Source organism: Hoplias malabaricus, chromosome 17, assembly GCF_029633855.1.
Source record: "Hoplias malabaricus isolate fHopMal1 chromosome 17, fHopMal1.hap1, whole genome shotgun sequence".
Lineage (NCBI taxonomy): Eukaryota > Metazoa > Chordata > Actinopteri > Characiformes > Erythrinidae > Hoplias > Hoplias malabaricus.
Window position 1 is genome coordinate 10,621,305 of NC_089816.1, and position 13,112 is coordinate 10,634,416.

General features: G+C 39.2%; 1 protein-coding gene across 3 annotated transcripts in view; it reads right to left on the reverse strand.

Annotated features, from left to right (window-relative positions):
• slc36a1 (solute carrier family 36 member 1) overlaps positions 1–13,112 on the reverse strand; it is a 45,121-nt gene that overhangs the window by 20,380 nt on the left and 11,629 nt on the right. Inside the window, exons 11-12 of one of the 3 annotated variants that reach the window (XM_066649474.1) lie at positions 11,105–11,274; positions 8,793–8,961 (exon numbers count right to left, since the gene is read on the reverse strand). In XM_066649474.1, the coding sequence (XP_066505571.1) occupies positions 8,870–8,961; positions 11,105–11,274 (262 nt within the window). In that variant the 3' untranslated portion in view covers positions 8,793–8,869. Of the gene's footprint in view, positions 1–8,792; positions 8,962–10,834; positions 10,958–11,104; positions 11,275–13,112 lie in introns of those variants that run through there. The other 2 variants (XM_066649475.1, XM_066649473.1) reach the window with 2 other exon arrangements.

Sequence of the window (13,112 nt, forward strand, 5' to 3'; positions counted from 1 at the left end):
AATACCATAGCATGACTTAAGCAACACATTGCGTTCCACAGTTACACTGTGTCTGCTCCATTACACGCAGCGAATAATTCTGAGATTTTTTCTCAGAATTATTCTGACTTTTTTTCTCAGAATTATTCCGACTTTTTTTCTCAGAATTATTCCGACTTTTTTTCTCAGAATTATTCCGACTTTTTTCTCGGAATTCTGACTTTAATCTCAGAATTTTTTTTTTTTTTTTTTCAACGCTGTGGCCCTAAAACTCCGTCGTAGACTGCTCATTGGCTTTAAAAGTGACGACAAATGAGAAGCGCATTCTCTGTTTAGGAGCCGTGGAGAATCCGCCCCTTCCTCCGACTGAGGGGGAGCAGCGTGTCTCAAACAAATCATGGTTTTAACAGTCTCACCTCAAAAATGGGGGATTCAACACAGCATTTAGTGTCTAAATAAATGTAAATCAGACGTGCGGGGATTTGCGCGGAACAGTCTGAAAGATGTGTGTCTGCTACGGTGGCCCGTAGAGTCAGATTGCCACAATATTTACAAAGCGTGCTGCAGGAGGAGTAGGGCATGCGAGCTTGCCATCTAGAGGAAATGGAGGATCGGATATAAGATCGAGCTTAGTAAAACCAGATCAGTAAAATTATGCTGTGATCGGCCCCGATACCAATCTTTGAGACTGGATCGGGATATCCCTAGTTACAAATACGTAAGATATTCAAATTTAACAGAGCTCATTTAGCTCATAATTATGCAGGTGAACCTTAACCTTACTCTCCCACTGACGGCTCACTACTGTGTATCTATATTACTGCCTAAAGCATATCACAGTCACAGCACACTAAAATAATAGCATTATATAGTCCACATACAATTTTTTGGAGGAAATTCCTTCTAATTTCTGGGTTTGACAATTTCAGCCACACTTCAGGAGCACACAGTCAAAGATGCAGTCATACTATACAAATACTGGTAATAATTTGTGGCAAATTCTGTTAGTGGTGTAATACACCACAGATACAACCCGGTCTCACTCCTACTTGTGATATAGTCACATATATACAAGAGTGCAATTCATGACATAGTCGCATATTTTTGACATTTTATTCGACAATATCACAATCATAAGTGTATGGGTAATTACCATAAAAACACTATGCAACAGTAACACCAAAATTCCTCCTTATTACAGGCGTCATTACTCATAACATAGAAAAAGGCATAATGCGAATTACACATCATAGGTTGTTATTCCAACAAAGGCATAAAGTATTTTATTATACTATTTCTCCTAAGCAATGCTTATTATTGGTGTCCTATTTTAGCTTTAACTCTAACAAGAATATTTCTTTCATTTAACATAATTTTGACTAATTTTCAAAAAGTTAATACTGAAAAGGACATTTCCAGTTCACCACTTTTGATCCACTTTTACAGAAAAAAAATTCCCTAAATCTCAACAAACAGCTGCACTGAATACATACAGACAGAGCATCTCTTTCCTGTGAATAAAGTGTCTGAATAAAACCGTATGGTTACACTGTTCCATGCCAGCCACACATCTGCAGCACCATCACTCTGGTGTCAGCAGAGAGCAGAATACTGTCTGTGTGAGGCATGGAGTTCCATATAGTCACAGGATGAGGGTAAAAAAGGAGAAATCTCATCCGAGCAACGGACTTTATTATTAACGAGAAAAAGACAACCTCAAAATAAATATCACCAATACAAATGAAGCAGTTACACAATACTGCGGCCTTGTTCATGGACTAGGGGTCAATTGAGACGCTGTTGTATTTGCATGGCTCCACCACTTTCACTGTTTGGGTTAGTTTGGGACTGTTATGGGGGGAATATGAGCACTACTAGGCAATTAAAGCACTACTGTTAGCTCAGCTTGTCATTAAATGCACGTGTATATGTGATGTGTGTGATGGTGAGTGAGGTCCCAGTTCTCAGCATGGGATTATGCCAATTCTGACTTCTTTGTTACAATACAATTATACTGAAAACTAAAACAATTGTTTTACATGTGAAAACTTTTCGTTTTGGATTTCTGATGGATCCAAACCACAAGTATTTTTCCGTTACACCACTTATTTCTATGTGCTAGTCACCGATCCCACAAAATGGGACTGCCAAGTTTAACACCAGATATGTTCAGAGGGAGCTTAATGGACTGAATTTCCATGGCCTAACAGCCACATAAGATTACCATGTGCACTACCAAGCATTTAGCCAAGTGTAAAACATCACACCATTGGAATCTGGGTTTGGCAGGTGCCAAGAGAAATCTACCTGCCTGAACACATACTGCCAGCTTTAGCTTGATGGAGGAGGAATAATGGTCATGTGCTGGTTAAAATGGTTTGGAGCTCCAGTTTCAGTGAAGGAAGTCTTCCATGCTATATTTGCATTGTAGAAAACAGTGTGTACAAGCTTCTTCCTGTTTTAGTATGACTATGCCATAGTGCACTAGCCAAGATTCATCCATATATGATTTGTCAGATTTGGTGTGGAAGAATCTGACTAGTCTGCAGACAGCCTTGACCCTGAATTTATTAAACACCTTTGGGAAGATGTGCAATGCAGATTGTGAGCCAGGACCTTGACCCCAGGAATCTAGCGGTTGAATGGCAAAGAGCAGCAGCCAGGTCTGAAACCTAGAAAAAAAATGTTCCCGAAAATGTGGGGTTTGTTAAAGAACTAAAGGGGGGAATTTCCATATTAATGCTCTTTTTTTTTTTTTTAGAATATGTTCATCAAGCACATATAGACCTCATCAGTTCTCTACACACCCAAGTCAGCTAGTGAATTTCTTGTCCATCCTGCAAAGCTCTTTTTGTTATGAAGTACCAGCATGCAGGCATGGAATATGACGGTCAGTACCACATGATCTCTGGGTACAGGATCAATCTGCAAATCTCAATAACATTACTACCCTGCTTCTCTGACCTAACTGGTACAAAAACAGCCAGAGGATTCAGCTTTCACCAACACCGAAGATGGATTGTCCTCATAAATGTGTCGTGCTAAATGCTCTTGCTACCCAAGAGGCAGCAATCACGCAGCAGTGGTCTGATTGCAGACCTAGAGATAAAGTGTCTATTGACTTTTTCTTTTAGTCAAAACCCTTTTAGAGGATCAGTCTAAAGTCACATTTTCCCAAGAAACAGCAAAATAGATACATATTTATGCACCCTAATTTGCATTTGTCATTAATTGTATTTCTACATGAAAAGAAAGACGTTCAAACTAAGTAAAACACCATTTGTAGGGGCCACAAAAAGCTGACCAAAGGCCCTTCAGGGGATGATTGAAAACTGGCTAATAAGAACAAAACATGGAGTCCTTAAGGATCCAATACTGAATTCCCTGTTATTTTGAGCCTATTTCTCTGTTGAATACAGGGGGATTAAAGACAGGAGAACAAACAAATCCTTGACAATGGATGTGCATAATATGTCTAATTTATTTATATATTATACACACACACGTACACAAATACAGTCTGGACTAACAATGGAGCAAAATAAATAGAAAACAATTATAGATAAACAGAAGTGTGAGAAGAACTGATATTCACTATGAAATCAGCTCTTATTCACACTACATATTAAATAGGTTGTGTTGAGAATGTTTCGTTAGATAATGATGTGTCTACTGTGTTGTTTTTGAATATAATTTTATATGTCTCTGGAAAGTGCTCTCTGTTTAACATGCTAAAGTAACTAACTATCCTCTGTTTCCTGATTTTGAAGAACATACTCCAACTCATGATAATTCTAGAATGAAAACAAATCCAAAACCTGAAAACCAATGTCAATTAAAAGAAAAGAAAAATATATAAAGTGTTTCCCTTCTACAGATTGCAACAGACGTGCATATAATAGAATCTATAGACTTAAATCAGGTATGTTAGATCAGGGCTGAATCTAAAGTACTGAAAGTCTGCATGGCACTCATCCACTCTCATACATTGGCAGTTTATGAATAAACAAACTACAGTGTTTTCTTTGGAATAAGGATTTTCCTTTAGGTGCACCACTAGTTTAACCAGGACACACACTGTCTCTGATTCACTGTACTGAATAGCACCATCTTATGGCACAGTTCCTAAATATGAATGAGTATTTATGTACATTATGAGTGAGTGAGTTAAAAGCTAGTTCCATGAGTTGCTACACATTGAAAAAGAACTCTTTACAGGTAAAAGCAATGTAACTAAGTAGGGGCATAGTTATTTTGTAACAGCTGTAACATTTCCCTATACATTTGTTAATCATCTCTGTTTCGAAACTTATACAGTAACTTCTTCTTGGGATGAAACAGGAAAACATCTGACATCACTTGGCGGTTAAGTGGAAACTGCTGGTACTGCTTACACATACCTGTCCAGCTCTTTGGTGGAGTTCTTATTCATAGTCTCACTGCATTCACACTTCAGCATGCAGTATCAGCTCAACCCAGCTGCTGTTTTTCCTTTACTGGATCCAATGTACTTTGTGATCATCTGAGGTGTGAACAGAACTCCAGCTCAGCATGCTGGACGAAGCCCCCTGGGTTTTCTCAAGAGATCTAAGGAAACCTGCAGCACATGCCAGCACACTTCCCTCATCTACCAGACAAAAGGACTGTTCAACCATGTGCTCTGCACTGAATAATCCAGTGGAGAGCCTTTGTTGTACAGATTCAGAGAGAAGCGAGTGTGCTGAACCTTACAACAGCAATATTACCCAGTGAATATTCATACAATGGCTGAAGGAAAACAGGAAGAAGAGTATGCATTATTCTGTGTGTGCCATTAAGTGGATTATGTTAACTTTCACTATACATGAGTGGAAAAAAGTTGATGAAGTGTACAGAGAAGTCATTATACTTGGGCGCATTTTTGTCTCTATACCCCAGTGCCTTGAATCTGAAATGAAACGACTATTAAACGCAGAATGTAATTCCGGAATTTGTACCTCCATTTTGGGGAAATAATGTGGGGAATACAAGTCATCTTTATTCTTCTAATGAAATTGGCCCAAAAATGTCTTCTCTTGTCAAGATTATTGCATGTTTTAGCTGTAAAAAACTACTAGCTTCAGCATTGTTTCTGATATTATTGTCCTGCTACAATATGACGTACCAGACAAGGCGTTCATTTTGGTCTGAGCAGTTTAGAAGCTTCTGTATACTTCAGAGTTGGCCCTTTTCATTCATTCCACCACAGGTATAGATACATAGTTTTTCATCCATCCTGTGCCATAGCAGAAACAGACATTAACTTTTAAGAGTTGTTTAAGCAAAATAACTCACAGGAAATAGTTGCATTTGAGAGTTTACTCCACAACTGCTGAGAGTCTTTCTCCTTGAAATAACACTCAAAGGACATTGATCTTAACCACTTGCTTAATCATTTGACTCTATTTATTAGAGACTCCTGCATTATATGCTCTTGATTAATTTGGAAAACCCACATATGAAACAATGTTTACTGCTTCAAGAGGGCTGTTAAGTGTGCTGTCTCTGAGGGACCTTTTAAAAACACTTTCCAAACCTTCACCACCATACGTACTTACTTACATACACACATACATGTAGCAATTGTCTAGACACTCAAAGCACTTTAAATTGTTTAAGACCTTAGGAAGACCAAATAATTAGATCCATCACTACTCAGTTCCCAAAGCTCAATTACCAAATAAAGCCTTGTGTCTTGTTCAGGGCCCAGTTTCCAAGCATCTTATTTCATGAGAGAGCTGTCTCTCCCACTCACAGTCAGTCCCGGTGTTCTAACGAGTTGTGCTACCGGCGATTCTCTTCTATAAAAAGTAGCTAAGGTTTGTATAGAAATTCGCTTTTAAAAGTGTTTTTCAATAACTCACTAGAAGGTCTGAAAGGTCGCTAAAACTAGCAGCAAAATCCTTAAGGGAGGGCGAGTAGGCAAAGCACTGCTGGCGCACTCTGACCCCCGAGGCACACGTTGGAAATACCGCTTTTATTTAAAAAAAAAAACTACTTTTTAAAAGTACTGGTAGTAATTATATGGGGTATTGTATTTAATGACAAGGTATTGAGATACGGTTCTAGTATCGGTATACCGTGCAACTCTATGTGACACAGTGCTGCCTTTAACCTCACCCGTTCATTCTCATTTCTTTGAAATACACACTAGATTTTAAAATACGTAACTGACTTAATCTGGTTTTCAGTATTATGCTGGCACAGCAACAGTGGGCCATCAGTGGAATTAACCTGTTAGCATCTATTCTGTGCATAAACTAACAATGAATCAGAACTGATTAACCAATCAGTGTAAAAAACTGTGTAAAAAAAAAAAAGAATGTAACATTTAAAAAATAAATAAAATAAAATAAAATAAACCCACAACCACCCCGCCCAGACATACCATTAATTAATAATTCCAACTATATAAAAGGTGCACCCACTGTTGGCACGCATATCAAGCACAGTTTATACAATCTCCACAGAAAAGCACTGTCAATAGAAATGAATATTCTGGGACAGCCACACATGAGCCTGAGGTGGGATAGTGGGGTAAAAAGCTCCCAAGAATTGGGCTATGGAGCAGTGAACTGCATTGTGTGGAGTGATGGAGCACCATCCATAACCTTTGGAATGAGATGGAGTGTTATTTATATTCCAGAACTAATGTCCTTTGAATGAATGCAATGAAATCCTTACAGCTCTCTTTAAACTTCTAGAATAAAACCTTCCCATAAGAGAAGACCACATAAGTAAGGTATAGTATAAAGTGCATTACATGTCCTATACATAGGAGAAATTGCTTTGCTATTGATCTATGCTAGAAAAGATAAATAGAAAAATATATTTTCCAGGAAGCATAGGTTATTGCAGGAAAAACTGGACCCCAGGGCTCCACCTAAACTGGTAGATTGTAGATTCGTTGATGAGTCTGTAAAAGTAAATGATACACAGATTGAAACGGAATGAAATTCAACTAGCCCTTTCTGTTCCTGAAGAACCAGCGCTGGTCAGCTTACTTTCATCAAGTCCAACTGAACCTTTTGCCATCTCCCAGAAATGCTTTTAAGGCGGCTCTGGCCTGTATCCTGCTCCCGGTGACATTCACATCCAAGGGTGATGAATGGTTAAAAACGTGCAGCTGCTAAAGATTGCCAGAACCAGATGGCTACTGGAGCATCGAGTACTCTGTTAAAGTATCATTCTGAGGAAATGACAACAGATTGCAGCAGGCGCAAGCTTTGATTAGGTACTCCTGAAGATCCATTTGAAACTCCCAAACACAAAGAGCGGCAGACTGTGAAGGTGGCTTGATGGCATTTTCACTCCAAACCAATTCACGTTCCATATGATTAAGATTCGGGATGCTGACCTACAATCAGTGTTTCCAAACCCTGTGATCGAGCCTCTGAACCAAAAGGTTGTTAAAGTTGAGAAAATCTTTGGCTTGTCACAATTCATTCAAACTTCAGTTTGTTTAAGCAGAATTTAAATACTTTTGTGCTTTAATGGTGGGGCTTGAAATGAAATGTACTAGTTGTGCAGGTAAAATCAGCCCCAAAAGGATTTTATATTCCCTATTTCATCTTTACAAAATAACAATCAGTAACTCCCACATAATTTCCATTTTTTCTTTTGTAATGCGTTTGCCAAACTCTGCTTCTTTGTGAATGATTACAAAGAACACAAAACAGCAATTATATATATCCAAACCTGTGTTGCATTGCTCAGGCTATTCATATAACATCTGTAAAAGTGACTGCATAACAGTGAAATGAATAACATTTTTTGCAGTATCACGAGTTTTAATCTATTTTTTGGTTGTTTTTTTCCTGGAAATATGCAATGAAATCTTCTGTAATCTCACCTTTAAGAAAATGGTGGTGTGTTTTTTTTTGTGTTGTTACAAGCTTGAGGTGCTTTACAAAATAATAAACAGAAATAATAAAAAAAACATGGTCATATACTTCCTCTATACTTAATAATAATGTACACAAAATGTGATATCTGCATCAGTAAGTACTCAAAACTCCATTAAATGAACATTGTTCCCTGAAACCATCAATAATCCTACTGCAGTGACACAAGCCTGTTTGCTTTTGTTTACAAAATGGAAATTAATTATGGAAAAAGGAAAGCCTTCCGTGAAAAGTGATCACGTCCTGTGTTATTTAAACTGAATATCCTAAGGCCCCGCTGCCCTTATAAGTGATGACAGAGCTATTGAGCCATGTATTTACCATCCTGGGCTTGAAGCAAAACAACATTTACAAACCTCAATTTGTCTAATAACCACACACAATCCCCCAGCTGCACATCATAGTGTACGCTCATCTCACAACACTGACAATAAACCCACAGCACACACACAGACACATACACACACCTTAATGTGCCTGCAGTAATGGTTTGAGCCTGTTTTAATATCCCTTTTTATGCCAGCTGATAGTTATACATAAAATATACTGCAGTTCAGAGAACATTTAACATAACCTGAAGAGACAGAATAAAAGACAGACCAGAGAGAGAGAGAGAGAAAGAGAAATTAATGGCTGGGGAGAAAGATAGACAGATTATGGAGTGAAATATTCAGAGAACATGAACCAGGGCAAACAAAACAGTTACTGTTAGAGAGGTAGAGAGGTAGGAAAACATAGCTAAAGATTGGGAATGACTATGAGTGATATATATAACCGCAACCCTGAAATGGATTAAGCGGCAAAGAAGATGATGTTGATGATGATGATGATGATGAGATATAAACAGAAAGCAACACAAAGATAAAGAGATAAGTAGATAGTGGGAAGTCTGATTCCTGGAGTCACTGATATGCCACTTTGTGAAGCTTTCTGTAAACAGTGGTGTTTGGGTGTTTGTGTTCTGCTCGTCACTCAGTGTTCCAGTCTGTGTTGCGGTGTGTTTTTCTGCCTCCTAGAGATGGTATGGGCCACGTGAGCAGCGGGCAGCTCACATGAACGGCTAGGAGACAGAGGAGAATTAAGAATCTCAGGCTGCAAGGGAGATCAATATAATGGAGAAAAAAAGAGGGAAAAGTCATCTTCAGACGCTGCTAAAAATAAGCCTTCTATAAACGGTACACAGGGGCTCAACGCAGCCCCAGCAAAACATCAAATGCCAGCACGAAAAAGAGCCATTTCCAGAATCGAACGTGATACCCCTCACCTGAGGCAATGAAGCAAACACATGCGCACACATTCTTGCCATGGCGGCTGTTACCTGATGGGCCCCCTGCCATGAAAAAACATATACATTTCACACGCCCTTGTACACACGCCTGTCATGCTAACGTTTTATTTCACCAGTGCTGCATGTGAATGCCACATTTATCAGCCAGTATTCACAAACAAGCAAAACCTCAGGGAAAAAACTGAACATTTAAGTCCATCACATAAAAAAAAAATGGACTGAGATATAAAAAATGAAAAATTCAATGGGTGTATCATGATATCATAATCATATTATGACAGATAGCTGCTTATAAAAATTACTGGCATTGGGAGATATGTTATAAAACATTGATAGTATTTGGCAGACAATTTTATCTAGAGAAAGTTACAATTATTAATTAGGCTACATGGGCAAATGTAGTCTTTGGAGTCTTGCCCAAAATCTCTAACTGATATATCTGATATCTACTTTGATATCTACTTTGTGCTGGGCAGCTTTGTTACCCAGAATGCATGAGCTAAAACACTGCTTTGAAAACATATAACATTAAAGGGTGTATTTGATACCACTGTCTACACAGTGTTGGCATTGTCTCATAAGCACATGGAAAATAACAGATATTAGATGTCAACACCAGCACACAATTCTCATATCACTGCACCCCTAGAAAGCACACCCTCACTTAGCCTCTGTCTATCCATGACAGATGACAGATCTGAAGGCATACATAACCTTGAATCACACTGGAACAGGAATACCCAGACAAGTGCATGTTTGAGCAAATAAGCTGCAGACTGACGGCCAGTGACCCTTAAAGAGGACACGCACCCAGCGCCAGGACACTGCTGCCTCTCATGGAAGGATCACTGGTGTGTATACGTTTACTTGTGGAGTGAGGTTGTGATGCACTACTCTTTAAAATGTTAGATTTTTTTTGTTGAAATAACCAAATAATAACACATACTGTTACACACAGAGAATGATTCTAATATTGTATAAAGATTCTTAAAAATAAATAATAAAAAGTACAAAAACTGAAATATTATATGTCCAGAAAATTCAACAAAGCTATAGAGAATATAATACATGAGAAAATACATTTCCAGAGAACCTCTTATTTCAAGTGATGGAAAACAAATTCATTCATTCTTTCATTGTCTGTAATCACTTATCCAATTCAGGGTCGCGGTGGGTCCGGAGCCTACCCGGATTCACTGGGCGCAAGGCAGGAACACACCCTGGAGGGGGTGCCAGTCCTTCACAGGGCGACACAAAGTCACACATTCACTCACACCTATGGACACTTTTGAGTCGCCAATCCACCTGCCAACCGTGGGAGGAAACCAACACGGACACGGGGAGAACACACCAAACTCCTCACAGACAGTCGGGACTTGAACCTGCAACCTCCGAGTCCCTGGACCTGTGCAACTGTGACACTACCTGCTGTTCCACTGTGCCGCCGCCCCAAAACAAATTCAGAGAACTTAAATATAAATTACTATACACAGCAAATTAAGCTTTTATTTCTCAAATTCTGAAATATTAGAAACAGACTTTTAAAAAAAGAATAGTTAAGCCAAAAATATTAAATTTTAGGACAGAAATATATATTCCACCTATGCCAGAGGTAGTCAACCATCCAAGACAGGTTAGATATTTTGCTGTTTTCTTCTTCATTTCACAGTAGCTAACCAACACTAAAAGCCACAAGATGCACAAAACTCCTCACACTGACCTGAAGTGGGATTTGAACCCATGTCTCCAGAACCCTGGAGCTGTGTGTCTTGGCAGACCATGTATGAAAAATTGTGAAAATCAGATATTTTGCCAAACATTCCAAGCAAAAATACATGAATATGACAGGTATTTCAACCATTGTTTAGATTGTTGGAGTGAGATAATGGGGTGGGATTCAAGAAGTCAGACTTACATGTGAAGACTACAAGGCCCACTCGGATGCTGAGGTCCACTAGCAGCTCCCAGCGTGGGCCCACACGTGCCACGGCCACAGGGATCAGGATCTCAGCTGGGACGTAAAACTGTAGGGCATAGGTGATGTAGATCCCAAACGAGTAGAGCAGCTTCACTGTCTGGTACATCCTACACACAGACCAAAGCAAATGTAAATTGAATTGCAATACTATGGTACTATGGCAACAGCAGACGTCTTTAGAATATATTCACCCATATTATGACCACAAAGCGGAAGGAACAGGAAAAATATAAGGAATAAATATAAAAGAAGCTTGGTTTTGATGAACCACAGAGATGCATAGTGAACCTACTAACCCTTGGGAAACCCAATGTAACATAATACAAATATCTGAATGATCCTAAAATTAACTGTAATAATAAATATCCAGCAAACGATAAGAGGGGAAATAAGACTTTAAAAAATTGGCAGATTAAAACTTCCACTATAAGGTGCTTTATTAAGTATGCCTTAGGCTTCTAAGACCCCATCCATACAGATCTGTTTATTTTTAAAAACGGAAGTTTTTGTCTGCATGTCGTCCACACGGAAATGCCGTTTTAGTTCACGGAAAATTGTTTTCAAAAATCTCTTCCAAAATGGAGATGTTTTAAAATGCTGTTGTTACAGTTCTCGTATGTATGTCGTATGTATTTTCAGAAACACTGACGTCACAGCCTGCCTGTCTCTGGTTAAATTGCAAAGACCTCCTCACTCTCTAGACAATGAAGTACATAATTCATTATACTACAGTACACATGTAGCTAGCACAAAATTTTCATCCACAGATAAATGAATATAAATGGCGTGGCAGCAGGGAGTGTCGCAGTCACACAACTCTAGGGACCTGGAAGTTGTAGTTTCAAGTCCCGCTCCAGGTGACTGTCTGAGGAGTTTGGTGTGTTCTCTCTGTGTCTGCGTGGGTTTTCTCCGGGTGCTCCAGTTTCCTCCCACAGTCCAAAAACACACGTTGATAGGTGGATTGGCGACTCAAAACATTGTCAATAGGTGTGAGTGTGTGAGTGAATGTCGCCCTGTGAAGGACTAGTGCCCCCTCCAGGGTGTATTCCTGCCTTGTGCCCAATGATTCTGGGTAGGCTCTGGACCCACCGAGACTCTGAAGTGGATGAGCAGTTACAGATAATGAAGGAATGATGAATGAAATAGAAATATTTAATGCACCATTAAGATATAGATTCAGTAATTTCATGACTTGTGTAGTACACTACATGGGGAGTATGGAGTGATTTCAGAATAACACCCCTGTGTTTCTCTCATGCTTTGTGGTGTTTTGATGGCTCTTTTTAAGAGGTACTATGGCCCTCTACTGGCATGTTAATGCAACTGTGTTTGTATGTATCCTGACGGGGATATTTTCAAAAACAGACAGAGAAACTTCAGTTTTTAAAAATAAACGGATCCGTGTGGACAGGGCCTTAAACGTTTACAAAACAGTAATTAAGCAGTACTTTTAATACATTGCAGAAATATATGACTAAGTGTGTGTGTCCACTTGCACTTTATCAAATTCAATACAATGGGAACAACAGCATGGCGGCCTATGGTTCAGTGAAATCAGATCCACCACATCTACATTTCATGGATGATGATGAATGCAGTGAAATGGCAGAAACAAGTAAGTTTTAAAGCCTTTTCTAGAGAAAATAAAAACAACTTTGTTGATGAGCGCTGCAGCTAATGTACAAATACACATATTACTGTCATTGCATAATCAGCAGCATTTCCTAGAGATGACTCATTTGTCTCCTGAGAGACACTTGAATCACCGCATGCCCCTAATTGCTTGGAGTGGGAGGGGGTGGTGATTGATGCCTCTACCCCATTGCTTAGAGTTAGCATTAACGGTGCCTGCCTCTTCATTGCTTTCTGTAGAGTCTTGCACACTGACAGACTCCCGGTCATCTTTTTGGGCTCTGTGCCCAGTCCACCATCCCGTCCACCCCCC